The sequence below is a fragment of a genome, unplaced genomic scaffold, assembly GCF_019419815.1.
Source record: "Pyrus x bretschneideri cultivar Hongxiangsu unplaced genomic scaffold, Pyrus_bretschneideri_v1 Contig19, whole genome shotgun sequence".
In the NCBI taxonomy this organism is placed as follows: Eukaryota; Viridiplantae; Streptophyta; class Magnoliopsida; order Rosales; family Rosaceae; genus Pyrus; species Pyrus x bretschneideri.
Window position 1 is genome coordinate 6,735,995 of NW_025999490.1, and position 27,441 is coordinate 6,763,435.

At 38.3% G+C, this 27,441-nt stretch overlaps 2 protein-coding genes and 1 pseudogene across 2 annotated transcripts; all 3 read right to left on the minus strand.

The window, feature by feature from the left end:
• Positions 1-3,641: 3,641 nt before the first annotated feature.
• Positions 3,642-8,926, minus strand: LOC103943907. Its single transcript, XM_048582433.1, has 7 exons — positions 8,096-8,926; positions 7,861-8,010; positions 7,629-7,736; positions 7,496-7,540; positions 6,114-6,787; positions 4,705-5,962; positions 3,642-4,551 (listed from the first exon to the last, which is right to left on the minus strand). Exons 1-6 carry the CDS (start codon positions 8,805-8,807, stop codon positions 5,276-5,278), a joined length of 2,376 nt encoding a protein of 791 aa, XP_048438390.1. The 5' UTR covers positions 8,808-8,926; the 3' UTR covers positions 3,642-4,551; positions 4,705-5,275.
• Positions 8,927-9,790: 864 nt separating this feature from the next.
• On the minus strand, positions 9,791-14,729 carry LOC125476399 (annotated as a pseudogene).
• Positions 14,730-20,581: 5,852 nt separating this feature from the next.
• Positions 20,582-24,047, minus strand: LOC125476485. Its single transcript, XM_048582681.1, has 6 exons — positions 23,306-24,047; positions 23,041-23,190; positions 22,700-22,816; positions 22,536-22,577; positions 21,747-22,327; positions 20,582-21,531 (listed from the first exon to the last, which is right to left on the minus strand). The coding sequence occupies exons 1-6, from the start codon at positions 23,997-23,999 to the stop codon at positions 20,872-20,874; spliced, it is 2,244 nt and encodes a 747-aa protein (XP_048438638.1). The 5' UTR covers positions 24,000-24,047; the 3' UTR covers positions 20,582-20,871.
• Positions 24,048-27,441: the final 3,394 nt, after the last annotated feature.

Below are 27,441 nucleotides of genomic sequence, written 5' to 3' on the forward strand. Positions count from 1 at the left end.
ATTGATTTTCCTTATGAACATTAAGATTTGTCAATTGTAGCATATGAAAATAAAGGTCTTTCTTACAAAAGATTGTTTTATCTAACTACTTAAAATGTCACAAAAACTGGGTTGCTGTCTTTACTGACCAGCCATCGAAAATTAATTATTAGAGCCACTTACACTTATCTAAAGTGTACAAAATTTTATATGCAGATACTAAACACACAGAGCTACTTTCACACAAATTTTTGGGATTTTTGGAGTTGATTTGCTATTTAAATTAAATCGAACAAAAACAGGATAGAAACATATTTTAAATAATAAAAATAGATTGTAGTTCACAAGATAAGAAAACGAGTTAGGGAAATTGCTATCCACCACCAAATAATCATGCAAACATGTTATGTTTCATTCAAATTCCTTTTATTTCTGGATGAAGATGCTCAAGTTGGCTCAATGTTAGAACTCAACCTATTACTCTTTCTTATGTAGTATGTTAAGAGAATGACGTTTTCAACTTAACTTAGTCTCTAACATGCAATCTAGAATGGCGTGTTCATAGATTTAACAAGTAGAAATCATTAAGAATGAAAAGAGTTTGAGTCATCACATGGCATCGTAAGTACTAGCATTGTCTACTTATCCTAGAAATTGGTTCACATGTTAATCGCAATTAACAAGTACTACTCTAAAACATATGTAGGTCCTCATTCGACAAGGGCAAACACACATATATTCATAACGTTAGAATCCTAGATATGCTTACTAAGTATGCATTCGTAGAAAACACATAAAGAACTCATCACTGACATAAGTAGTGAACCAATTTTCATCCATTCATAAAAGTAATTCAAACGAAATGTCATAACAAACTTGCAATCATATTCGGGCCTTCAAAACGGCCCCTAACTACTAAAAATTTAGTTACACATAATCCTTAAATAAAACCAAAAGAAAGACATGAGTTTGAGAAGATGAAACTGAAAGAAGAGAATGCCAAGATTTTCTCCTTCCTTCTCTATTGCTTTTTCCGTTAGCTCCCCTTTTGTTTCCCTTTTTATTTTTGTTTTATTTTTTTCTATCCTTCCACCTTGCCGTTGCAACCTGCAGCCTATTTCCCTTTTTATTTTTGCTGCCCCATTTTCTTCTCCTTAACTTACCCAGTAATAGCCATTTAGTGATGACAATAAGTGAGAGGAAATGGTAACACAATTGTAACATCCTCATCTTTAATTCCATTTTCTCTGATAATTGAATAGGTATCAGTTGACTTGTTCTTAGTTGCATTAGTTTTGGCTGCTAGATTTATTGGGTTTATTGTTTTCATTGCAGTTACAAACTGCTCAGTCTTTTGTAAACCTTTTAGTGTTAAAATGACCATAACTTCTTCTAGAAAAATGATATTAACAATCCGTGAAATGTTCCAGAAAATAGACATTTGTAGCTTTCCAAGCATATAAGGCTTATTCTCAAATTCATTATGAGCTGTTCATAACTTGCTTCCAAAGTCAGCTGATCTGCACAGGCAGTTTTGACGAATTTGTTATTTAAAATCTCACTTGTGCTATTTTTCTTTTCTTTGCTTGACAAATCCTACAAAATACAAAAAACAAAGTAAATAGCTCAAAAATATAAGGAACTAACTTAGAAAAGACAAGTGAATTTGATGTAAAAAAAAAAAATATATATATATATATCTATATATATATAAATATGAGCTGATCAGTATCAGAGCCCACGGTTGCGCCTGTGCAAGCCAATGAGCTTGTGTGCAAGCCAACGAGCTTGTCATCCATAACACAATAAGTCTGAACTCTTAATATAGAGACGACCACTGAGTTCCATTGAAAACAAGTGGGCCCAACGTGAGCCGACCTCTGAGTTTCAATTACCGATGTGGATCTCTACGTGTGAACCACTAAATGAGGTTACACGTGAGGGGGAGTGTTAAGAATCCCACATCGGTGGGTTCAAAGAAACCCAATGGGTTTAAATAGGATTACCCTATTATAACTAATACCGAGGTTTTTTGTGGTAAAACCCCACACCTGATGAATTGGGTAGGTGGTAAAGTTTGAGACAGTATCGGTGTTCTTAGAACAAGACGGGTCCGGCGATCCAAAATTCCAACAAGGAATTGGAGATAATCGAATTGATTCAATCTAAAACGTAGGAGACTGTAGTGAAAGAACTTCATATTTAAACCATATAAGCACTTTAATCAGTAGGCTTTTGGGCATCCATAAAAAAAAATTCACATAAAAAGAACTTATTAGCTAAAAAGAACTTATTCACATAAAAAAAAAAACTTATTAGCTAAAAAGAACTTATCAGGTGCTGCATCATAAAAAAAAATTCACATAAAAATTCACATAATAAGTTCCACTAAAAACAACTTATTCACATAAAAAAAATTCGCACTTCAGGTGCTGCATCATTTTCATTCACTATGCCAGAGACCATCTTTTAGTACGATCGAGCCTATAAGATTAAACGGCGATTCAATAGGTACCGCCTAATTAACAGTACAAACTTCATTGACAGGCAATTAACAAGCCGTCCCATTGGCTAAGTTATAACTGGGGCCAGTTACATGATGTACAAGTCCATGGAAGCCATGAAATCGGCTGCAACTATTGCACACTTCAGGAACCATGGATGGCCCTCTAAGAGGGGATTGCAGTGTAAACAAATACAGACACTGATTCAAGACCCAAGACAGGGAGCGTTACAAAAAATACACACACACACACACACACACACATACAAGTGTGTGCACATCAATGCGGTTTAAACTTGTATGCTTATAAGAGCACTTCCACCCCTAACAAATGTGCTAGCCCAAAGTCTATTTTTAAGGCCAGTCCCCCAAAAACCCACTCCACCCCACCCAATAGGCTAGCCCAAAGTGAAGGTCAGCTTTGAGTCCAGCACATAATGGATTGAGAAAAAGACCGGCCTACATAACGTTAGGCTGATGTTAGCCATGTGATTTTTTTTTTTTTTTTTTTTGCAATTGGCGCGTGGGCGTGTGTTCTAGCATTAAGAAAAAAAAAATTGCCAGAATCTTACTGTGGGCCACGTGTCCACTTTTGGACAGTTGGATTTCATTTTTTTTGAAATCCAACGGTCTAGATCAATTAACTTAATAAAAAATTATTTTAAAATACAGAAAAAAATATTATATATATAAATACCTAACTATCTTTCACAAAATTGTATTTTCAGAAAATGACACGTGGCGTAAAAAGATTGGTTAAAAATTCTATCCGAAATTAAAAATAAAAATATTTTTTTATTATTTTATAAAAAATTTAATAATATTTTAATACAAATTGACTAGACTGTTGCCCAGCTCATTTTTTAGGGGTAGAGATGCACTTGGTAATTACCGTTCATTGGAGTCAATTACTATTCATTTGGATGGATTAAATAGATTTTGGGCCAGTTCATTTTTTAGGGATGGAGTTGCTCTAAGAAGCACGCATATATAGATTATGTAACATTACATGTAATTCTTCGTACAACAGGCTCAATCCAAGAGTCTAGATTAATCTAATCAACTTGATTACGCTTAAATAAGATTTATATTTTATTTCTTAATTTTATTACAAGTGATATCATTATTTAATTTACGTGAAGAGAATAGGGTTTGAACCCGGGTAGTGATGATTACAAATCAATAAAAGCATGCAAGAGACATAATTTTTAGCAACAATTTGTGAAAGCCTTTATTCTTCACTTATTGCCTGTACTTGTGAATGAAGACACAATTAATAACATTGTTAAAATAGCAAGAAAATAAGAAAAATCCGAAATATTCAAATGATAACAATAAATAAAATATTTATGTAGCAAGATGGTGAATCTGCACCACATATTGCATGTGCTCCGACGAAAATTTTATGTGATTCAATGCGCATTAATCTTCCTCCAAATTAATTTCTTCTTGCGAAAGCCAAAGAAGCGGAATAAGGGTTTGAAAAACCAGGCATCCATTTTCAGAAACATGATTTTGACAAATTGATACATGGGAAACTGAAGCAGGCCGAATAGAGGGACCGGGAAAAAAGCAATAGGGTAAAGTAGAGACTTGGTCCATTTTTTCTCGATGTGAATCAAGAGCAAAATAGTGGCAGCAAAGGCGAGCATGGTGGTTGCCATGGACAAAAAGAGAAAAACGAATCCTATCATGACCTTGCGAGGAATGCTTTTAACGAAATATGGGTACTCGAGAGGGGAAGAGAGGACCGAGAGAAAGAATGCCACAGAAGATAATGAGCAGGCGATGGCCACAACGTCCATGCTGGTAAAGAGCAAAAAGAGAGGATTGTTCTCGAAAACAGGACGACCACTCTGGTTATTACCCCCAGGAATGGCGTAGGCGGGTGCAAAGACCACAGTGGCCACTAGCACCGCCACGGTTGAGCATGACTGAGCCGTTTCTTTTACCCATTCTTGTGCGGACTTCAGAAGCTTGTCATGCCCAGCATTGAACAACTCCTCCGCTGTCTGATCCTTGTCGTTGTGGTGCATGATGTAATGAGGCGGTAGCATCTCTTTTATACGCTGACACAAACACACGTACACATTTATCATGTCAACGTATAGATTTTGTAATAGAAATATTTGTCTAACAACATAAGAATTTATAAGGTTGATAGACTTAATCAGTAATACAAATATCTGTGTGACGACATAAGTCTAGCAAGAGAACATTACCAGCATCCAGCGCAGCTCTTCTTGAAATTGCATGGCAGGGCCTATTAATTTCTGAGACAATGCTATAGAGTAGTAAGTCCTATCCGCAGCCTGGTGCAATATGGTGTTTCCATCGTGGTCTATCCTCTTATTCAGCTTTGACATCAGAGTTGGATTGCTTTGGATAAGATCAAGGATTTTTTTCTGACGGTTCTTAATGGCCAGATGCAAAATATTGCGTCCGTAACAGTTAACATGCTCGACTGCCTGAGGACGCCGCTCAAGTATCTCCGCGATATCATTATTTAATTTACGCAAAGAGAAGAGAGTAGGGTTTGAACCCGGCCGGGTAGTGATGATTACAAATCAATAAAAGCATGCAGGAGACATAATTTTTAGCAACAATTTTTGACAAGCCTTTATTCTTCACTTATTGCCCGTACTTGTGAATGAAGACACAATAACATTGTTAAAATAGGAAGAAAATAAGAAAAATTCGAAATATTCAAATGATAACAATAAATAAAATATTTATGTTGCAAGACGGTGAATCTGCACCATATATTGTGCTTTGACGAAAAGTGTATGTGATTCAATGCGCTTTGGTCTTGCCCCAAATTAATTTCTTCTTAGTCTGGTCCCAAATTAATTTCTTCTTGCGAAGGTGAAGGAAGAGGAGTAAGGGTTTTAAAAACCAGGCATCCATTTTCAGAAACATGGTTATGACAAATTGATACATAGGAAACTGAAGCAGGCCGAATAGAGGGACTGGGAAAAAGGCAATAGGGTAAAGTAGAGACTTGGTCCATTTTTTCTCGATGCGAATCAAGAGCAAAATAGTGGCAGCAAAGGCGAGCATGGTGGTTGCCATGGACACGAAGAGAAAGACGAATCCTATCATGACCTTGCGAGGAATGCTTTTAACGAAATTTGGGTACTCGAGAGGGGAGGAGAGGACCGAGAGAAAGAATGCCACAGAAGATAATGAGCAGGCGATGGCCACAACGTCCATACTGGTAAAGAGCAAAAAGAGAGGATTGTTCTCGAAAACAGGACGACCACTTTGCTCGTTGTTACCCCCAGGAATGGCATAGGCGGCTGCAAAGACCACAGTGGCCACTAGCACCGCCACGGTTGAGCATGACTGAGCCGTTTCTTTTACCCAATCTTGTGCGGACTTCAGAAGCTCGTCATGCCCAGCATTGAACAAATCCTCCGCTGTCTGATCATTGTCGTTATGGTGCATGATGTAATGAGGTGGTAACAGCTCTTTTATACGCTGACACACACACGTACACATTTATCATGTCAACGTATAGGTTTTGTAATAGAAATATTTGTCTAACAACATAAGTATTTATAAGGTCGATAGACTTAATCAGTAATACAAATATCTGTGTGACGAGATAAGTCTAGTAAGAGAACATTACCTGCTTCCAGAGCAGCTCTTTTTGCAATTCCATGGCAGGGCCTATTACTTTCTGAGACACTGATATAGAGTAGTAAGTTCTATCCGCAGCCTGGTGCAATATGGTGTTTCCATTGTGGTCTATCCTCTTACTCAGCTTTGACAACAGAGTTGGTTCGCTTTGGATAAGATCAAGGATCTCTTTCTGACGGTTCTTAATGGCCAGATGCAAAATGTTGCGTTCATTTTCGTTAACAAGCTCGGCTGTCTGAGGATGCTGTTCAAGTATCTCCTTCACAATGGTTGAAAATCCTGTGATAGTTGCTATAAGCAATGGAGTAGATTTGTAAGCTTCACTCTTCGCCTCCTTTTTTGATTTGGTTGCTTCCTCTTCTTTTTTACATCTATCCGATTGGGTTATCTCCCTGACCCCAGAGAAATGCTTATCTGCAGCCGCCTTTTCCTTTTCACCTCCTTCATCACCATTTGTCGTATCCGATTTGGTTGCTTCCTTTTTTCTATCAGGTTTTTCCCCTGACCATAGAGAAATGGTCCTGATATTTGGTTGCTTATTAGTAATCAACAAAGAATAGTCGTCCAACTTGACGAGCAATGGGATGAGTTTCTTCAGTGATTTTTTGTTTTTCTTCTCCTTCCATATCATGTAGATTACATCTTCATGTGGGCCTCCTATTCCTATCCATCACATGGCCAAGCAGAAGATGTTATGAGCACTCTAAATAAGTTATCATGTACACTTCATCTTGTCATATAAAATCATAAGGAATAGGGTGAATTGTCAATTAGTCCTTGAATTATTATCTCAGTGAAAATTAGATCCCTAAACTATTTTTTTTTTCAGAAAAATCATTCTTTGAATTATAAAAATCTGCCAATTACATCCCTAATATTATAGTCAAAGCTACTATATTCAATTTTCCGTCAATTTAAGTCACGGTACTTGCATGTAATACACATTGGAGGGTAGATTGATAGTTTTTCATAAAGAAATGGTGTATGTAGTGAACTTTGAAGGGTAAATTAGTAGTTTTTCATAAGAAATAGTGTAAGTTAACTTAGGAGATTAAATTAGACGTTAGATTCGCAACCTATATGAAATGTTAAGGGTTTATAGGCGAGAAAATGACAGTATTACACTCTAAAGTGTGTCAAGTGATTTAAGTTGATGAAAAAATGGATAAGAATATAATAGTATGGATGAAATTAGCAATTTTTAATGAATTTAGGGACTTATTTTACCAAAAAAATAATTTAAGGACCTAATTTTTATTAAGATGATAATTCAGGAACTAAATCGGCACTTCACAAATAAATAATATTTTTTTTTAGAGTTTCAGTAACAAGAGTTTGCCTTCATAAAAATGAGGCGGAAAATAAACAAACCTTTAGCAAGGGAGTCCCATAATGAATAGTAAGCCTTCATAACAACTGCCAAACATTTAATGCATGCAACTTCGTTAGAATAGTGAAAAAAAAATCCAATTCGATCAATTAATTAGATTACAAATTTGATTACCTGCAAGCTTGTTCCGAAAGATGGATAGACGGGGATGGTTGCCATCCATGCCGCTCTCCACATCATCCTTCTGATTTGGTGTGACCACATTTCCTCCGTCGGGAAGACCTGCATATATAATGATATTAAGTATGAGATTACTGCTTCATTAAAAAAAAACATGCTTGCACCTGTGTATATATAGCATGCGTACGTGCGCACACATAGCAGTTTGTAGAGTAATGGTACGTACAATGATAAATAAGCATCTTCCATTTGCTTTCTTTAAATTTTGGGTCAAAGGCAGTTGGCATTTGGGCTAGCAACTGAAGGCTTGTCAATCCTTTGTCTTCCTTAAGGAGCGCTAGATATGGGTATTTCTCCAGTAACCAAATAGCTGTCTCTGCGTTGTGGAAGATAAAGAGCAAAAGTTATTAATCTACATTGCGAGTTCTGAGAGAGAGAGAGAGAGAGAGAGAGAGAGAGACCAAAATGTTGCGCAACGACTGTGATATGAAGAATGGACATTTTGTCATCTCTGTGGAAGTGCCTCCAAAGATTGTCCTCCTGATCCTGTAGTTTGTCGGCATAAAACTTCACCAAGTCTGTGTGGCCGAGAGCAGCCGCCCTGAAGAGCGGAGTTTCTCCTAAATAGTTCCGTGTCTCCAGCAGCTGCAGCGCATAATTCTCTGAATCCCGACCCTCCAGATCCAGCAGCTTCCGCGCATAATTGTCTTTATCAGTACTACTAGTACTGATAATCCTGACCTCTTCTGGAACAGGCTCGTTGAATTTGCTCACCAGGTACTCTGCCGCTTCCTGATTGCCGGACACACTCACCTCGTGGAGAGTATTGTTTCCGTACTTATTAGGAAACCTTAGAGCATTTATCTTTTCATTGGTTGAATTGAGTATATTGATAACCTTTTCGAGGACTTCTTTACCTGATTTGCTGCTGCAAGAAGACACAAGGTGCAATACAGTGTCCCCGTCCACTGTCATTTCATCGAGCAGTTTTTCCGGATGATTCTCGAACTTTTCCTTCAGCCGTTCCCATTCCCATTCCTCATTCATGGCATATTTATAGGAATCTTTCAAGTCTTGCATTTTCCTTAATCTCTCTTTCTGATCCGGCCGAGAGCTATCCACTCTCTCTTTCATCGGATCCGGCCGAACAGTTAGCGTTTTCCAGTACGCCATTTGTAGTGTACTAGATAGCTTGGGGCATGTAATGCGGCGGTTGTTGCTTTGATTTATAGGCAGCTGCTACTGCTGCTGCGATATGCTTTACTTAATTTAGTAACACAGAATATTGAACGATAAAGCATAAGGGATCGAAGAGTTCAGGTTACTTACTGCTTTTTAGCTGTACGTGCTTTATCCGTACAAGCATCGACCTTTGCTTATAATATTAGGTTTTAATTATGGGTAATGTTACGGAAATTAAATTTTGAAACTCAATTTTGTAAGCTAAATTATGTAATTGTTGATAATATTAAGGAGATTAAACTTTTAAATCAAATTTACAAATTAAATAATCTATCACAAATAAAAAAATAAATACGTTAATCAATACATAATATCTAATCACCAATATTCAAGTGAGAAACACGTGTAGCTATAATGTTACCTTCAGGTATAATTTTATATATTAATTCGAAAGAATGCTGGAAATCGTAAAGCATACAACGATCGAATATTTAAAGGTTAATCGCCATTTTCTAGCAACCCTTTTAAATATGCTTCATCCGTACAAGCATGCAACACATGCCTCGATTAAATATATATATTTTTTATTTGAGGAATGCAGTAGTATAAAGATAATATTAGGAAGATCTAATTTATAAATTAAATTATGTGTCATTAATAAAGAATACACATTAATAAGAAATAAACATGTTAATTAAAATTTAAATAATAATTATATCATCAACTTCTATATTATTTAATTTACAAAATTTAAAAACTCCCTTGCATCATCCAATAGTATAATATAAACAAAATAGAAACAACCGACAAAATGTAACAATGTGTGTGTTTATCATTTTCTTTGTTAAATTTACACCTCATGTCCGTGAAAAGGTACATACACATACATAACACACGATAAATTTTACACGATAACAAAAACGATAACGAAAGATTTACGATACCATGTCTCCTTTCCACGTCCATTAATGAAGTCAATGCCGTTCCGCCAACCGTCCATTCTTCCACTGGGGCATCATAATTCCCGACCTGGATCCACGTCACGAAAAATAGCATGCATAAAAAGACTTGATATTAAGAAATAATACAACTATGACAATGGAACATGGAACAGCAACTAATACAAGCCTAATTAAGAAAAAATATACTTTGGCACACTGAATAAATGAGATAATGGATAGAGGTACAAACTGATGATCAACCCAGTTTTTCCACTCTGAAGGAGAGCTCCAGCGGCATAACCCAATGCATAGCAGTATAGGTAGAATCGAAGTTGGTTGGTAAACCACATCTTTCTTCATACCTACAAAAAAAAAAAATGACAACAGGTGAACAAAATTAGGGATGCGAACATTAATCAATATCTCCGATACACAATCACTAAACCTGTATCCTGATCAATCCATGCCAGCGAGCAAATCAGTTACCCTCAAAGCCCCAACTGTAACAACCCGTTCCGAGATTTACGTAAGAAAATAAGTATTTTTGTATTTTCACTAAGTTTGGAGGATACTTTCCTTTTTAAAATTGTTTTTGAGTCTTAATTGGTGAGCCCAAGGGGTCCACCCCCTGTTTTGTTCCCCGCTTTCTTTCCCTTTCCCTTTTCTTTTATTTTTTTTAGAAAAGTCTCTCTTCTCTCTTCTCTCTTTCTTCCTCTGTGATTTCTCCATCCCCCCTCTCGGTGCTATTTTCTCCAACAAGAATACACACACACACACCCATGCCCACACCTATAGTTATGTTCTGACCCCGTGGTTGTGTTTTGGACGTCAAACCATGAAGAAACCACCTCGGAGACATTTCCTCAGTTTTCCGACGAGCACCGTCCATTTCGAGGCAATTTCCGGCCAAACCACGGCGAGTTAGCCGACATGCAAGGTATCAATCTCTTCATCTCGCTGAGTACTACAACTTTCCTTTTTGTTTAACCCAATTTCATTGAGTATTGAAGAAGTTATGCTCATTTGAATCTTACCCAGTTTCCAGCGGACACCCGTGGCTTCCAGGCTGTTTTTCGGCCAACTCCGACCACGATGACGGGAACCAAGGGTATATTTCAATTCCTTACCTTCGGGGTTCAATTGGTATATTGAAAGACATCTTTTGGTTGAGTTTTGAGCTCCATCGGAGCTTGGGAATTCTCCGGCCGAAATCCGGCGTTCTCCTTCCTTGGAATCCAGCGAACCACCAAACCCAAGGCCTTTGGGCCTTTCCTGCCAAGCCCAAAACCCTGGGCAGCCCAACCCAACCTTTTTATTTTTTATTGTTTTGTTTTGTTAATTCAAAGGCCTTTGGGCTGTTTCTTTTAGAGCCTCCGGCCCGTTAACCCTAAAACTCATTAGACCCAAACCCTTAGGCACAAACCCGGATCCAACCCAAGTCCAAACCCTTTAACCCAATCCGTATCCAAGCCCAGACCCGTTTGACCTGTTGACCCGGACCCGGTCTGATAGCGTTGACTTTGACTTTGACCAGTCAACGGTCAACGTTGACTTTGACCGTTGACTTTTTGGGTTTTAGTGCGGAACCCCTCCTAGGATAATTTCGACGTCCTGAACCCGTTTCCGATGTCCGTTTTCCCAAATTCAGTCTTTTGAGTAGAGTTTGACTAAATGTACCATTTATGTGCTTAGAAGCAATTATCTGTGACGTTTCCTTCTTCGCTAGAGGGCGTGGTTTTTTTACGAAGAAATACTGTGAGTGGACCCCTTCTGAAAATGCATGTTTTGATAGTAGAAATGCATACATGAAAAACATGATTTGATGATTATGTTTTCTGAAACGTTTTACGAGATAACATGCGTACTGAGGTTAGTTTGAATTATTACTATTTTTCCTATAACCCATGTTCTTATAGAATTTCTGATGAATGACGATATGATATTTAGAACATGTTTAGAACACCTCTTTATAGTATAGATGATGCATGACTGTATACTATGAAGTTGATTTTCAATATATGTATGTTCACTGGTTTTGTACTTACTTAGTGGTCCTTTCCACTACGGAACGTAGGGACAGATCCGGTCCGTCCCGGGCGACGGTTTGGTGTTGGCATAGGGCCTGGAGTGTGTTTTCCTCTAACTGTCTGCTCAGAGACGGGAAGCCGGCATGGGGCTTGAAGTGTATTTTCCTCTGACGGTCTGCTCAGAGACAGGGAGCCGGTATGGGGCCTGGAGAGTTATATCGGACAGTCACTAGTGATTATTATATATACAAGTTATGATTTGAGATATTGCACGACATGCTAGGTTTCGGAAAACCTATGTTTATAATTATATATGTGTTTTCATAAAATCTGGGGGTTAGTACGTTGATAACTGTTTTATTATATATATATATATATATATATATATATATATCAACTTGGTCCATTCATATTTGTTTTGCGCCCCCTTCAGGACTTAGAATCGAGGCATACAATCCCAACGTCCAGGCACTTCCGCATTGGCATCTTCGAGTCCTCTCGGTGTAGGACCCACTCCTTTGTTTCATTCAATTTTATATTATTTTCTTTTAGTGTTCTAGATTAGAGTTGTGCTATGAACACGGTCCTTATTTGCATATTAATTATTCTTTTATATTTATAAGCCTTATTTATCCCTTGTTTTCAGTATTTGCACTCAATAAATGGCTTTTGTAACCCTTGGGTGTCGGCCAGCACGTGCCTATCCTGGTATTCGGGGAATATCAGGGTTGGGGCGTGTCACTAACACACGGGATGGACGTATTCTTAATCATTGAAACCACATTTAGCCGAAGGATTATGTAGTTAGGTTAAAAATTAAGTACCCGAAAAAGTGAGACTGTTCTTGGAACTGGCCATTATATGAACCTTCCTGCTTCCTCTTCTCCAAGTCTGTCTCAACCATTTGAATAAGCATCTTCTCTGTTTCTATTTTGGCAACCTAGTGGTAAAAATAAATATTAGCATGCATGCTGTATTGATGTGCCCAGAACATCCCCGGACAGATTTAAGTCAAATTGGAAAATGAAAAATATACCTGAACATTTCCATGAGGATCTCCTTCAAGCATCAACTGCTCTTGAATTGCTTCAGGTAGGAAATCAAAAAGCTCTAGAGATTGGCTTGTAAGTTTCTTTTTCCAAAGCCTATCTTCATCTACAACCTCATGGGCCAGAATTTCATTCAATTCAGCAATAAGTTGCTGCACCTGCAAACGGAAAGGTTAAAAACATTATATGTTAGTCAATGCAGTTATTTGAGTGTGCATCTATGTGTGAAACAGTAGAACACTTGCTTTCCAAGTAAACAAAGGAACATGAATAAAGAAGGGTTTAAAGTTATTATATTAAAGATCAAGAATAATACCTCAGGAATGCAATCAATTGGACCCTCAGGGATAAGTATGACACCATAGTTATAACCCAGCTCAGCACGCTTCAAGATTACATTCACAATGTGGTCAGTGACATTTTTCAGTGTCAGCTTCTTTGCAGCAACCTGAAGAAAGATATGTCAGATGCATTCGGCAAGTGGATATCTTTTGGTTGCACCAATAGATTACTTAGCACCATATTACTTTCCACAAGAAAACATAATGAAAATTAGAAAATAAGTGTCAATCAAGCTGTGACAGAGACACCAATGCTTAATGCGTTAATATTCCCACAACACCAATTTAATACATAAAAAATGGATATAAGCAATTTGAATATGAATAACAATATAACCGAACGACATCTTCTCCAATAATTGTAATGTTGGATGAGTTTGCAAAGCACATTCTAATGTAATGTGTGAAGCCGCACGCCCCATAAGTCGTACAACTGCAGACAGATACACAAGATTTTATTTTATACCGCAAACATAAGCTTGAAAAATTTAAATATGTATCTGGTAGACATTTGATTTACTTACAATGATAATATTTACCAGTTGACCGGGCATCTGTGATGACATTGTCAATCATTTTTGCATATATCTGCATAAATTTTTTAACAACCTATTACTATTATGCTAAAATAAAGAATTTTAGCTATATGTATCAAATAAGGTGTCTAAATGCTCATTGACCTCCTGTGGTTAGGAAGAATTTACACATGACACTTTAGGTATAGGAATTAAAGGTGCTTTCCTGTTTGTGATAAAAAGATGAAAATTAATAACAATACAAGCAGCAGGCCCGCCCCTACTGCATACATTGTGCTTCCTTTGGCGCGGTCTTGCAAGTAATCTAACACCAAAACAACGATCGAAAAGCAATACAAAGTTTACGAAACATATAACAAATTGATAATTAAGACCCTCACCGAAAATTCCAGAAATCACATTGTGCCCTCCGGGCGCTTGGCCTCCAGATAAAACAACACCGATCTTCAACTTCTGCTCCGGTAGACCCGAATCGGAATCGCTTGGCGCCAGGACCGAAAACATTAGGAAACAACTTCGCGATCTCCTCTGAGAAACCGAAACGAGAGACGATCAAATACGGAGTAGAAAATCCAAAAAGCACAAATTCTACAGTCTGCTCGCTAAATCTAATCGACTAAAATTGAACTTCAAAATTTCTCCGAGATCAAACGCTAGAAAAACGCATGGCTCCGAGCACAAAGCGGAAGAAGAAGAAAGAATAATAAACTGACCTGGATTGCCGGCGGCGGAGCTCGCGGGACCGTCGACGACCTTGAAGGGCATTCTGAGCACGGAAGGGAGAGGTAGTGCATGGTCGATAAGACTGGCCTGGACCTCGCTGTAGACGGAGACGAATCGGCCGGTGACAGGTGCTGGAACTAACTCAGCACCGGCAGCACCGCCGTTATCAATGAGCGATGGTGGAGCCATTAAAAACTAACACGCACAAACAGTGTCTCCGAGATCTTCGAGTGTTTAGGTGCGACTACGAACGGACAGTGAAATCTATCGAATCGCGTTTGACTCCCGAGAGTGAGAGTGTGGGCGTTTAAACGAGGAGTTGAGAAGGGTAGGAACGTCATTTCAGGTCATTGGACTTCCGTCGTGGAGCGGGATGTTAGGTGGCCCATTGGATGCAAGGGTGTTTCGTGAATTGGACGGACGAGATTTGGAGATGTGGCGGTGTATGGTCTGTTATGGTGGTCTAAACCGCAGCGATTGTTGGTGGCGGGTTTTACGTAGGTGGACACATAACCTTCCCGTGGTTGGTGGTGGGCGCCAGAAATCTAGACGCGATTTGGCATATTCCGGAATCGCGGATCTTTCGTTTGCGTTCGAAACAAGGGTGTTTGGTGACAAGATTTGATTGGCAATTGGGTATCAAACTATTAGGCCCAATGGTTTGGGCCAACATTTGAGGTTCCAAATTGTAGGCCCAATTCAAAACCAAAATTAATGGTTCGAGTCATAATTTTGTGTCCCCTCGCTACAAGCGTGCTAAATGAGAATCGGGCTAGTTTTTTACATCCACGGTGGATAAGGCATTTCTTTCATCTTACTGCATTTCAGATTCAAATATTATCCCCTTCATTCAGTGTAAAGTAAAAATTGTTTGTAATCAGAACTAGATGGTTTTTCAAGTAGAGTTGAATTCTCCCTCCTCCTAATTCTCCTTTCTCTCATCCCCTTTTATTTGAACGGTCTATTAGGAGCTCGTACGAAAAAAATCAAACAAAATTTAGCAAAAGCGAATGAACTAACAAGTTAAACTACGAGCCCCTTCATCGAGTTGATGACTTTAGCTCCCATGAGGCAAAAAAGCAATAATTAAAGCTTCGTGTGCATAGAAAAACGCTATTAATCAATTAAGCTATAAAGCTCTTGTTTGATGACTTTAGCCAGCATATCACTTTAATCTTAGGCTGCTATGCTTTTCTCTTTGCTTTTTTAGTTACTAATGATCATTATCGCAACATCGTCGACTTGTTTTAACAACTTGATTACCAGTAAATGATGCTTTTCTACATATGGATTAAAGATGATCATCCATATTAATCCAAACAATGTGTTAATGATGTCATTTAATTCAATTTCTTCTGCATAATTAGATAGGGCAACATGAAGAACTAAACAAGTCATTAATTTAGATGAATGGAATCTCTCCACGTCCTCTTATCATCTAAAACTTTAAAAGAGATCTAGCAAAAGCACTTTTTTGTACCTAAACCATATAATCACTTTAATCAAATAGGTTTTCGGCCATGTTGGGAAATGTTTAACTACAAAAAATTATTATGATCTCATAACATAACTACTTTTATTAGAAGCATGTCAAAATTTTACTTAAAAAGTTCTTCCAAAGACTTTTAAAGTCTTCTTAACAATCAAGAACTTACGACTATATTTGGCTAAAATTGTTAAAAGTGCTTATGGATCATAGAGCACTTTCTAGAGAAGAACACATTATGCATTTCTTCTTCTTCAAAGTGACTTTCCAAAAAAAAAAAAAAACTTTACCCTTTTTTCTTGTATTATGAAGAATTAGGTATATGTTTCCCGCAGATACTTTCTACAATAGCAATCCCATACGGAGCCTTCCTAACAAGCTCTCATGGAATGGAACCAGTACTTTTCATGTTAACCAAACTCTTCAAAAGGATGTGCCAAGTAACAGTAATTAGACCCTACAAAGTAAACTATTAAGCATCATGATTACTGGCTCGATTAACTAAAAGAATGTTCCCCATTTGCCTTCTTTCATTCACCAACCCATCTATTAAAATGTTGTAAAACACAAGACACAATCATGATTAACAAACCCCACAAATGCCAAGGGTGCATAAATGATTAATTTGGCACGAAACTTCCTTCAAAGCTCCAATTCAAACCATGTCAAAACCGAAAGCCTCTTCCAAGCAGCAACAGAGAATATGCAAGGCATTGTGTTGCAGCAGCTGCCGGCTTAGCGTGTCTTCGTCTAGCTCGGAGGAAGTAGCCAGCCCTAGTTCCGACAGGTACCCTTCAATATCAAGCCTATCGCATGCCATGGTTCAAGAAAGACTCGACCAGATGATCAGGGAAGGGCAGGAGGGCTCGAGGCACGTTGATCATCGGAGAAGAAAGCAGAGAGCTGGTGATGATCATGATCAATTTCAAGCAGGAGGGACTAAATTTGTTGTAATGGTTGGAATGGAGAAGTGTTCTTATGATCCGAGGGAGGATTTCAGGGAGTCCATGGCGGCGATGATAATGGCAAACCGGATAGAAGAGCCTAAAGATCTTCGTAGCCTTTTGAATTATTATGTTTCGATGAATTCGGATGAGTATCGTGAGCTTATACTCGAGGTGTTTCATGAAGTTTGCTCTGATTTTTTATTGTGTAAATTTCATTAACTGATGAGATGTTGTCAACTTTAGTCTTTTTTGTTTTTGTCTTTTGTACTTAGGACTGGTTTGATATTAATGTGATTTGAAAAAAAACTGCTTCTACTGTGCTGTGAGAATAAGCAGCTGTGAAATAAAGCAGCAGAGTGTTTGGTAAACATTTTTGTAAAAGTGCTTTTGGAAAAAAAAACAGTATGATAGTGTTTAGTAAACTTTTATGTAAAACAACTGTGACTATGTGAAATGACAAAAAAAAGGTATAATACTATATTATTATTATGATATTTTATTTAATATTACTATTTTTGCGTGAGGATTTTGTGTGGCCGTGGTGCCCACATCCTATTTCCCTTATCCCCGTGTCTTCCTTTCCCTCTACATTCTCGAACTCTCTTCAAAACTCTCAGCTCTCTCTCTCTGCACTCTCTCCTCCACCGAGACAACCCCACACACAAACCTTCAATCTTAGACCATCTCACCACCAGATTATCATCATCTCCACCCCTACGAATTTAACCCCAAGTTTGGGTTACGGGAATCGTGTTTTGGGTGTTGGGGATAAGAAAATCTGAGAACTCAAATCCCTGAGCTCTCCGAAAAGAATCAGGACAAAATCAGTCATTTCCATTCTGCCCATTTCCCCCATCTCTCAAATTTCTTAATCCCCAAACACCAAAACAAACCCACCTCTTGGATCTCATCACTCCTCCCTCCTCTACATATCCTTCCCCCACCATTCCCATTCCCCCTTCAGATCCCACCTCCCCATTTCCCCATTTCTCCATTCCCAATTCCTATCTCTCTGCGGGAATCAAAACGAGGAGCTCACTTTGGTTTTGCTTTGCTTCACCGCACACTTCAATGGCTTCCTTCACTGTCCCTTGTCCCAAGGCGTGAGGCCCCGTTATCCACCTCGATTCCTCCGCCCACCTCTTGGATCTCATCCCCTCTCCCTCCTCCTCATGTCCAGCGAAATAAGAATATCAACTATGAAGATTCGATCTTCAACCCAGCAAGAAGGAGAAACAGAGGAGAGTATATTTGAGATTGTGAAAGTTTCATTAAATTCTACTGTTCACCCTCCTCTTGAAAAAAAATTCTGATTTTGGGAAGCAGCATTTTGCCATTTTTAGCTGAAAATGACAGTGAATTTGAAAATATGCAAAGTTACCAAACACAAATTTTACTCTAGCTTTTTTTCATCCCTACTTTTTTTTAAGCACCTCAATGCCAAACTAGGACTAACTCAAATTATTGTATCATATTCTAAAATCTAAATCCAACCCAAACTATGGAAAGTGGATTCGAACTTGAGTCCAGAGAGGGAAACACACTGCTTTTTCTAATTTGCCCATAATTTAAAATGAAGATACAATAAAATTGTGTTATTATATTGATGAGAAAAGAAGAAGAACCCAACTGAAATATTCAATTGATAACTGCAAATCTCACAATTTCTTATGCCGAAAGACTGTAAATCTGCAGCACATATTATGCCGTGATGAAAAGTTTATATAATCCAATACTCCTTACTCCCATATTGACCTCCTCTTGAAAAAGCCAAGAAAGAAAACCCAGGCATCAATTTTCTGAAACATGACTTTGAAAGATTAATACATAGGAAATTACAGCAAACCGAATAGAGGGATTGGGAAAAAGGCAATAGGGTAAAGTAGAGACTTGTACCATTTCTGGCAAGCATGGTGGTTGCCATGCACAAGAAGAGCAAGATGAATCCGGTCACGACCTTGCGAGGAAGGCTGCTAATGAAAAGCGGGTACTCGAGTGGAGAAAGAGAACAGAGAGAAAGAGAGCCATGGAAGACATTGAGCAGGCGATGGCCACAACGTCCGTGCAGGTGAATAGCAAAGAGAGAGGATCATCCTGGAAAACAGGACGGCCACGTTGTTCATTAACCCCATGAATGGCGTAGGCGGCTGCAAAGACCACAGTGGCCAGTGGACACTAGCACAGCCACGGTTGAGCATGACTCAACCGTTTCTTTTATCCGTTCTTGCGCAAACAACAAAAGCTCGTTATGCTCATGGTAGAACAGCTCCTCTGCTGTTTGATCCTCTTTGTTGTGGTGCATGCCGTGGTGAGGTGGTAGTATACTGCCACACGCTGACACAAACACCGTGCACGTTTATCAGTCGATCTGCATATTCTGTAACGTAAGTGTTTGTTTGACAACATAATTTTTGTTATCATGTCAATGGACTTAATTAGTAACATAAGTATTCGTCTGACAACATAGGGCTTTTGTCAAGTTCACAACTTAGCAGTAGCACAAGGGATTTGTCTGGCAACATAAATTTAGCAATAGAACGTTACCATAAACCAGCGCAGCCCTGCTTGTAACTGCATGGCAGGACCAATTACATTTTGAGACAATGCTATGGAGTAGAAACTTCTATCCGCAGCCTGGTGCAATATGGTGTTTCCATCGCAGTCCATCCTCTCATTCAGCCTTGACAAATACAGTTGGTTTGCTTTTAATAAGCTTAAGAGTCGATTTCTGACGGTGCTTAATTGCCAAATGAAAAATGTTGCGCTCGTCATAGTTAACGTGCTCGACTGCCTGAGGATGCTGCTCAAGTATCTCCTCCAAAAAAGGCACAATTCCTCTGATAGTTGCCTGAGGATGCTGCTTAATTAATACATATATTATGCCGCCCTGCAGGCCTATCCCAGGCTATGCGTCACCTTCATTATCTTTTCTCTAGTTAGAGTAATGCTATTTTTACCACAATTTTATACCATATTTCTTTACCATCTTAGATGACAGATGAGTTGGACAAGCTACATCATTTAATTTCGATCTTTTTATTAATTAAAATACTTAAATAATCTTAGGTGGAAGAATGAGACTTCTCATACCACAATCATCATTTAATTAACAATCTTTTTATTAATTATCGATTAATATTTTGATTAAATGCTAATTAATTTAGATGATGTGGCTGTCCAACTCATCTGCCATCTCAAATGGCAAAGAAATGTAGTATAAAATTGTGATAAGAATAACATTATTGAAGTTCAAATCTTCTTATCTTATTGTTTATTGCTAGATTAATTTAAATTTAAGATTTATGCCTTAAATCAATTAAATCATCAAATTAACCTAACGATACCCAATGAGGGGTGAAATCAACCCCACTTTATGGGGTGAGCAAAATGCACTCACTATTGCAAATATTTTTCTCCTTTTCAACGGAGAAAAATATTGTGAAGTCGCCATGGTGGACCGTCAGACCAACTTCACAAAAGCATTGACCTCCGCCAATACCTACGAGGCAGCCAAGTATAATCGCTTAATTATCATGGAGGAGGATGCGAGTGTTGGTGTAGAAGAGAAGCATATTAGTTTAACTAATTTGATTACGCTTGAATATGATTTATTTTTTAATTTTATTACAAGTGATATTATTATTTTATTTTACACAAAGAGAAAGGGGATATGATCTAAATTCAAGTTGAAGAAGAATATTCAATCTACCAAAGCAATTCACCAATTACTTTTATTTTTTTTGAATAAAATCCACCACTTACTTAAGGATGACATATAAACACAAATGATGATTACAAATCAATAAAAGCATACAAAAGACACAATCTTTAACATACAATTTGTGACATTCTTCACTTATTGCCATTACTTGTGAATGAAGACACAATAACACTGTGAAAATAGGGGAGAAAATAAAAAAAATCCGAAATATTCAAACGACAATAACAATAAATACTTATGTTACAAGATTGTGAATCTGCATCACATTGTGTTGTATGTGTGATTCAATCTGCCTTACTCTTGCCCCATATTGATCTCTTCTTGGGAAAGCCAAGCAAGTCGAGTAAGGGTTTGAAAAACCAGGCATTAATTTCATGAAACACGACTTTGAAGGAATGATACATAGGAAATTGAAGCAAGCCGAATAGAGGGACAGGGAAAAAGGCAATAGGGTAAAGTAGAGACTTGGTCCATTTCTTCTCGACGCGAATCAACAACAAAATGGTGGCAGCAAAGGCGAGCATGGTTGTTGCCATGGAAATGAAGAGCAAGACGAAACCTGCCATGATCTTGTTAGGAATGCTGCTAACAAAAAGTGGGTACTCGAGAGGGGAGGAGAGGACCGAGAGAAAGAATGCCACAGAAGATAATGAGCTGGCGATGGCCACAACGTCCATGCAGGTGAAGAGCAAAAAGAGAGGATCATTCTGGAAAAGAGGAAGGCCATTTTGGCCATTAGTCCCCCCGGGAATGGTGTAGGCAGCTGCAAAGACTACAGTGGCAACTAGCACCGCCACGGTTGAGCATGACTGAGCCGTGTCTTTTACCCATTTTTGTGCTTCCTCCAAAAGTTCGTCATGCCAATAGTTGAACAAGTCGTCCGCTGTCTGATTGTAAAGGTTGTGGTGAATGGTGTAATGAGGCGGTATTATCCCTTTTACACGCTGACACAAACAGACGTACATAATAATCATGTCCACATATATAGATTTTCTAACAGAAATATTTGTCTTACAACATGAGCCTTTTACCAGCTGAACATACTTAATTAGATAACATAAGTATTTTCCTGACAACGTAAGTATTTTATAAGATCGATAGACTTAATCGGTAATATAAATATTTGTGAAATAACATAAGTTTAGCAATAGAACGTTACCTCAAACCAGTGCAGCTCTTCTTGCAATTGCATGGCAGGGCCTATTAATTGCTGAGTCAATGATATAGAGTAGTAACTCCTATCTGCAGCCTGGTGCAATAGGGTGTTTCCTTGGTGGTCTATCCTTTCATTCAACATCGACATCAAAGTTGGTTTGCTTACGATAAGCTTAAGGATCTCTTTCTGGCGGTTCTTAATGGCCAGATGCAAAATGTTGTGTTCCTTATGGTTAATGTGCTCGACTGCTTGAGGATGCTTCTCAAGTATCTCCTGCACAATGGGTACATTTCCTTTGACAGTTGCTATAAACAATGGGGTAGATTTGTTAACTTCAAACATCGCCGTCTCTTTCAATGCCGATTTGGTTTCTTTTGTAATTGCCTTTCCTGTTTTGCCTCCACCATCACCATCTTTCTCAGGATCTTTCCATGACCCCAGAGAAATGGTCCTGCTGTTTTCTTCACTAGTAACCAGCCAAGTATCGTCCCTTAGGATGAGCGATTTGATGAGTTTCTTTAGTGCATTTTTATTTTTCTTGTCTTTCCATATTCTGTAGATTGTGCCAGCAAGGCCTCCTGTTCCTATCCATCACATGATCAAGCATATGTATACATTAACTAACGTGTCATAGGAAGATGTATCGGCATTCTAAAGAAGTAATCATGCACTCTTCATCTTCTCATGTAAAATAATGAGGAATGAGTAAATAATGTTCCTTTTTTAGAGTTCCAGTAACAAGAGTTCGCCTTGATGAAAATGATCTGAGGCAAAGGCGGAAAGTAAACAAACCTTCAAGGGAGTCCAGTAACGAATAGTAAGACTTCATGACAACTGCCAAATAGTTTATGCATGCAACTGCGTTAAGAACACTGAAAAAATCCAATTGAAGAAACGCTTTATCTAGGCAGCCGTTTAATTATTTGATCAATTAATTAGATTACAAATTTGATTACCTGCAAGTTTCTTCCGAAAGATGGATTGACGGGGATGGTTGCTCTTCATGCCGCTCTCCACGTCATCCATCTCCACATCTTCTCCATCCATCTCCACATCTTCTCCATTAGGAAGGCCTGCATATACAACAACAATTAAGTACGAGATTAATGCTTCAAAAGGAAACGTGCATGCACAAACATACACGTGTACTTAGTGAACAAATTAAATTGAGGTTTCACCATAAAACCAATTGGCAATATGGGGAGTAGCCCAACCTCTTATAAGCCCATGCAAGTTTCCTCCTTTCATTAATAGGAGACTCATTCTCAACACATAACAATAGAGCAATGATACGTACAATGATAAATGAGCATCTTCCAATGGCTTTGTTGAAAATGTGGCTCAAAGGCCTTTGGCATATGGGCTAACAATTTAAGGCCTGTCAATCCCTCCTCGTCTGGCATTTCTCCCAGTAAAGTGAAGTTCTTGTGCAACCAATGAGCAGTCTCTGCATTGTGGAAGACAAAAGAGCAAAAGTTATAATCTGCATCTCTGCATATATATATATATATATATAGTAAGTGTTGTGAATCAATGTATGCATTTTTGAGGGAGAGAGAGACCAAAATGTTGGCCAATGACAGCCATACGAAGAGCGGTCATTTTGTCATGTCTCAGGAAGTGCTGCCAATAATCGTCCGGCTTTTTTTCCATGTAAAACTTGACCAAGCCATTGTGACCGCGAGCAGCCGCTCTGTAGAGTGGAGTTTCTCCTAAACCATTCCGAGTCCACAGCAGCTTCCGCGCAGGGTTATGTTTCTTTTCATCATCAATACTAGGGTAGTTCAGATTGGGAATACTTGGATCTGCGATAGGCTCGTTGAACCTCCTCACCAAGAACCTAGCCGCTTCCACACTACCGGACACACTCACCTGGTGAAGAGCATTGTTTCCGCCTTTATTTTGAACCCTCAAGGACCATCTATTGTAGTCGTGGGTGGACAATCTCTTGTACTTGTCGGTTGAATTGCTGTCACTGTCATTGACGCATATATCGACTAAAAATTCGAGGACTTCTTTGCATTGTAATTTGCTGCAAGAAGAAGCGGCAAGGTGAAGTACATTGTCCCCCTGCAGCGTCATTTGGCGGTGCAACATTCTCGGATTCTGCTTATAGTATTCCTTCACCTCGTCCCATTTATCCTCCAAGACAAATCGATAGGGGGTTTTCAACTCTTCAATATCTTCAAATTGGCCTGAATTATCCTCTTCCTCGTCTTGATCTGGCTGACCAGTGTGCGTTATCTGGGATGCCATCGGAGTACTAGCTAGCTTGGCGAGTTTAATGTGGCGGTTTTCGGTTTAATTTATAGTCTAGCTGCCGCTACCGCTTCTACGGATATGCTTTGCTTGATAAATTAACAAAGTATGTTTAAACCAATAAAAGCTTAAAATGATCGAATATTTATTGTTACCATTTTCTGGCTGGATGCGCTTTATCCGTACAAGCAGTAGCGGCAGCTAGACTATAAATTAAACCGAAAACCGCCACATTAAACTCGCCAAGCTAGCTAGTACTCCGATGGCATCCCAGATAACGCACACTGGGACATAAATGCCCCCCAAACAAAAAGGTTCAAAAACAACCCAAAATAATACAGGGGTAATTTCATAATGGTATTTTTTTTCTGTCATAGATTTATTTATTTATTTATTTATTTTTAAAGTAGTATCCCATTATTACGTGGAATATCCAATGGGTTTTTTTAGCATGGTCTAATATTATTCATTTAATTCAAACCTTCTCACAATGCAACAAAATTGTTTCATACTTTGTGTAATTAAAATTGACCCCTTAATTCAAAAATGAGACGCTTGCCAAACATGTGGTTTGGACTTTGGACATACATAAAAGATCTTTAGAGGTGCGTAGCACCCGTAATAAAATGTGTAAGTCACGCGTAGCGAACCTTAATTCAAAAAATGTCTTTTGCATGCATGTGAGCCAAAGTTTTAAAAGACGCTAGGCGCTAGTCGGGCGGAGGGCTGAGGCTTAGCGTCTAGGCGGCTAGGCGAGGTCTAGGTAGGCGCCTAGGCGGACTAGGCGGATTTAATTAAATTTATTATATTTCGAGTAAATAAGTATTTGTTTATACTTAAAATATATATGATTCCATCATAAACCACAAAATAATATATATATAGGTAATGTAAGAATTTTAAGTACATAATTTGAAAAAGAAGAAGAAGATAATAATATACAATATATTTGTTTAATAGTGAAGTAGGTAACTTTTTTTAATATAGTTAATAAGCTTAGGAAATCGCAAGGCTTTGGAAATAGATATATAATATATTTGTTTAATAATGATGGAAATCCATCTGACAGAGAGGAGTCATTATTATCGTTTCTGGGAGTGGTTTTTGAAGCCTTGGAAATATATAACGATATATAACATATTTGTTTAATAATGTTGGAAATCCATCTGACAAAGGGGAGTCATTATTTTCTTCCCCGGGAGTGGTTTAAGGTTTGGCAATCAACAAGGCCTTTATTTTGGGGTTTCTCGTTTCCTTTCCCTTCCATTCTTCTTCAATTGCTTCGCCTAATTTCCATCTTCTTGCTTTGTATAATTTCCAACAAACTAATCATGAGTCTTGTTAAATTCCTCAAGCACAGTGAAGAAATCTTCTCCTGCAAAGAAATCTGAAGCTTCCAGGTCAAAGTTCTCGTTTTTATGCAATTGCGCTATTATTTTTATTCCTTATACAGATCTCTCTCACGCTTACTCTTCCCTCACACTCTCTTTATTGCTCTTTTCAAATTTTATGTCGTCACCTTCGCGGTGTAACGAAACGATGAAAGTATAATATTTTAATAGAACCATCGCGGAGATCGCATAGCTTGGCGCCTAGCACCGCCTAATACCCTTGCCGATTTGCTGAACGTTTTTGAAAGAATCGCAGAGGCAGCCCGACGCCCAGCGCTTAGGCGTTAATGGGTCTTGAACCATTTGAATTTACTAGGATGTGAACCCCACCGTTGACTGAGAGTTGATTTTTGGTCAATAGGTCTTGAACCATTTGAATTACTAAAATTAGTATTACTAGAGACTTAGTGAGGCTTTGCAAACTTGTCTTGGTGAGTGACTTTAATGTATGTGATATGGTTATTACCCTGTTTTCTTATATTAGTATCCTTTGTGGATATGACTTGGTTTTATAAATGTGTTTTCTGTTAAAATGTGATTTTTATAATTGACCATCGATCTATTATATCAAATGTGATTTGATTCATGGATTGGAAATATTTGGGAAAAATTGATTTGAAGTGCATATTGAAATGTTTGTTAAACTGAGGGCTAGTGGGGGACCGTTACCTTAGTGTCACGGGGTTAGGTGATACCGAGTCTGCACCATGTAGCAGTGGTACATGGATGGTCTTGCTTGGTTAATCCGTGATAGGGGACCATATTATTTATGGATTGCGCTTGGTTAATCCGCGATGGGTGATCCTTATGGCCATGTATACTTAAGAGTGATCATGTTTGGTTAATCCGCGATGTGTGATCACTGCCTAACCATTCTGTAGGTGTGACTTTGCTTAGTTAATCTACGATGGGAGGTCACTACCTACTTGGTTATCTTGACCCTCCTTGGTTAATCCGCAATAAGGGGTCACTAGTGGTCATCTTTGGTTAATCCATGATAGGGGACCATATTATTTATGGATCGTGCTTGGTTAATCCACGATGGGCGATCCTTATGGCCATACATACTTAGGGGTGATCATGCTTGGTTAATCCACGATGGGTGATCACTACCTACCAGATTCGTAGAACTGACTTTGCTTGGTTAATCCGTGATGGGAGGTCACTACCTATATGGTTACTCAGGGGGGCTCTGCTTGGTTAATCCACTATAGTGGGGCCACTTCCTGTTTGGTTACTTATGTAGGCTTCGGCCGAACTGCGTCCCTCTAGCCTTGTTTTTAATGTACATATGAACGATGGTTTTGAAAATCTTGTGGTTTGAATTAGAAAAACCGTTGGCTGTCTAGGTGACTTCTTCAGAGTTTTCAGCGACTTGATTATGATTTCATAAAGCATGATTCTATACTCGATGTTTATAGATTGTGATCGATGGTCTATTTTTATTAAATATCACATACTTGCATTATTGTCACTCACCCGAGCCTCGAAACTTATCTGAGTGCCTGATTTGCCTAGTGTACCATTCTTATAATGTAGGCATTGATTTTACATGTGACAGGCCTGGGTAGATTACGAGAAACCGCTTGATACTTTGGTTCCGTTGAGTGGAACCCGATGTAGTTGGATTCCGTTGAGTGGTTCGGATCCTTGCTCTTGCTCATTTCCATAAGTTATCTTAGAATCCTAGATTCAAGTGAATGGGAATTACCCACAATAGTCTTGTGAATTTATATACCATGTTATTACTCAAAATCCAAGTAGGGAAGTATATAGAGCTCTTTAATTAAATTCGTGAAATGATTTGTTATCTCATTGATTGATTAACATAGTTAAAAGTCAAAATCATGCATCTTTGATTCAAGAATTGATTAAGTGATGGGATTGTGGAATGATTTTGATTCAAGAATTGATTAAGTGATGGGATTGTGGAATGATGTTGGATATGATTGTTATTAGTCTGATTATTTTAGTTGTTCAATATGGCTAGAAAATAATATTATGCTTGATTCTTTAATATGTTGCATGCTATGTATTGTGATTTTATG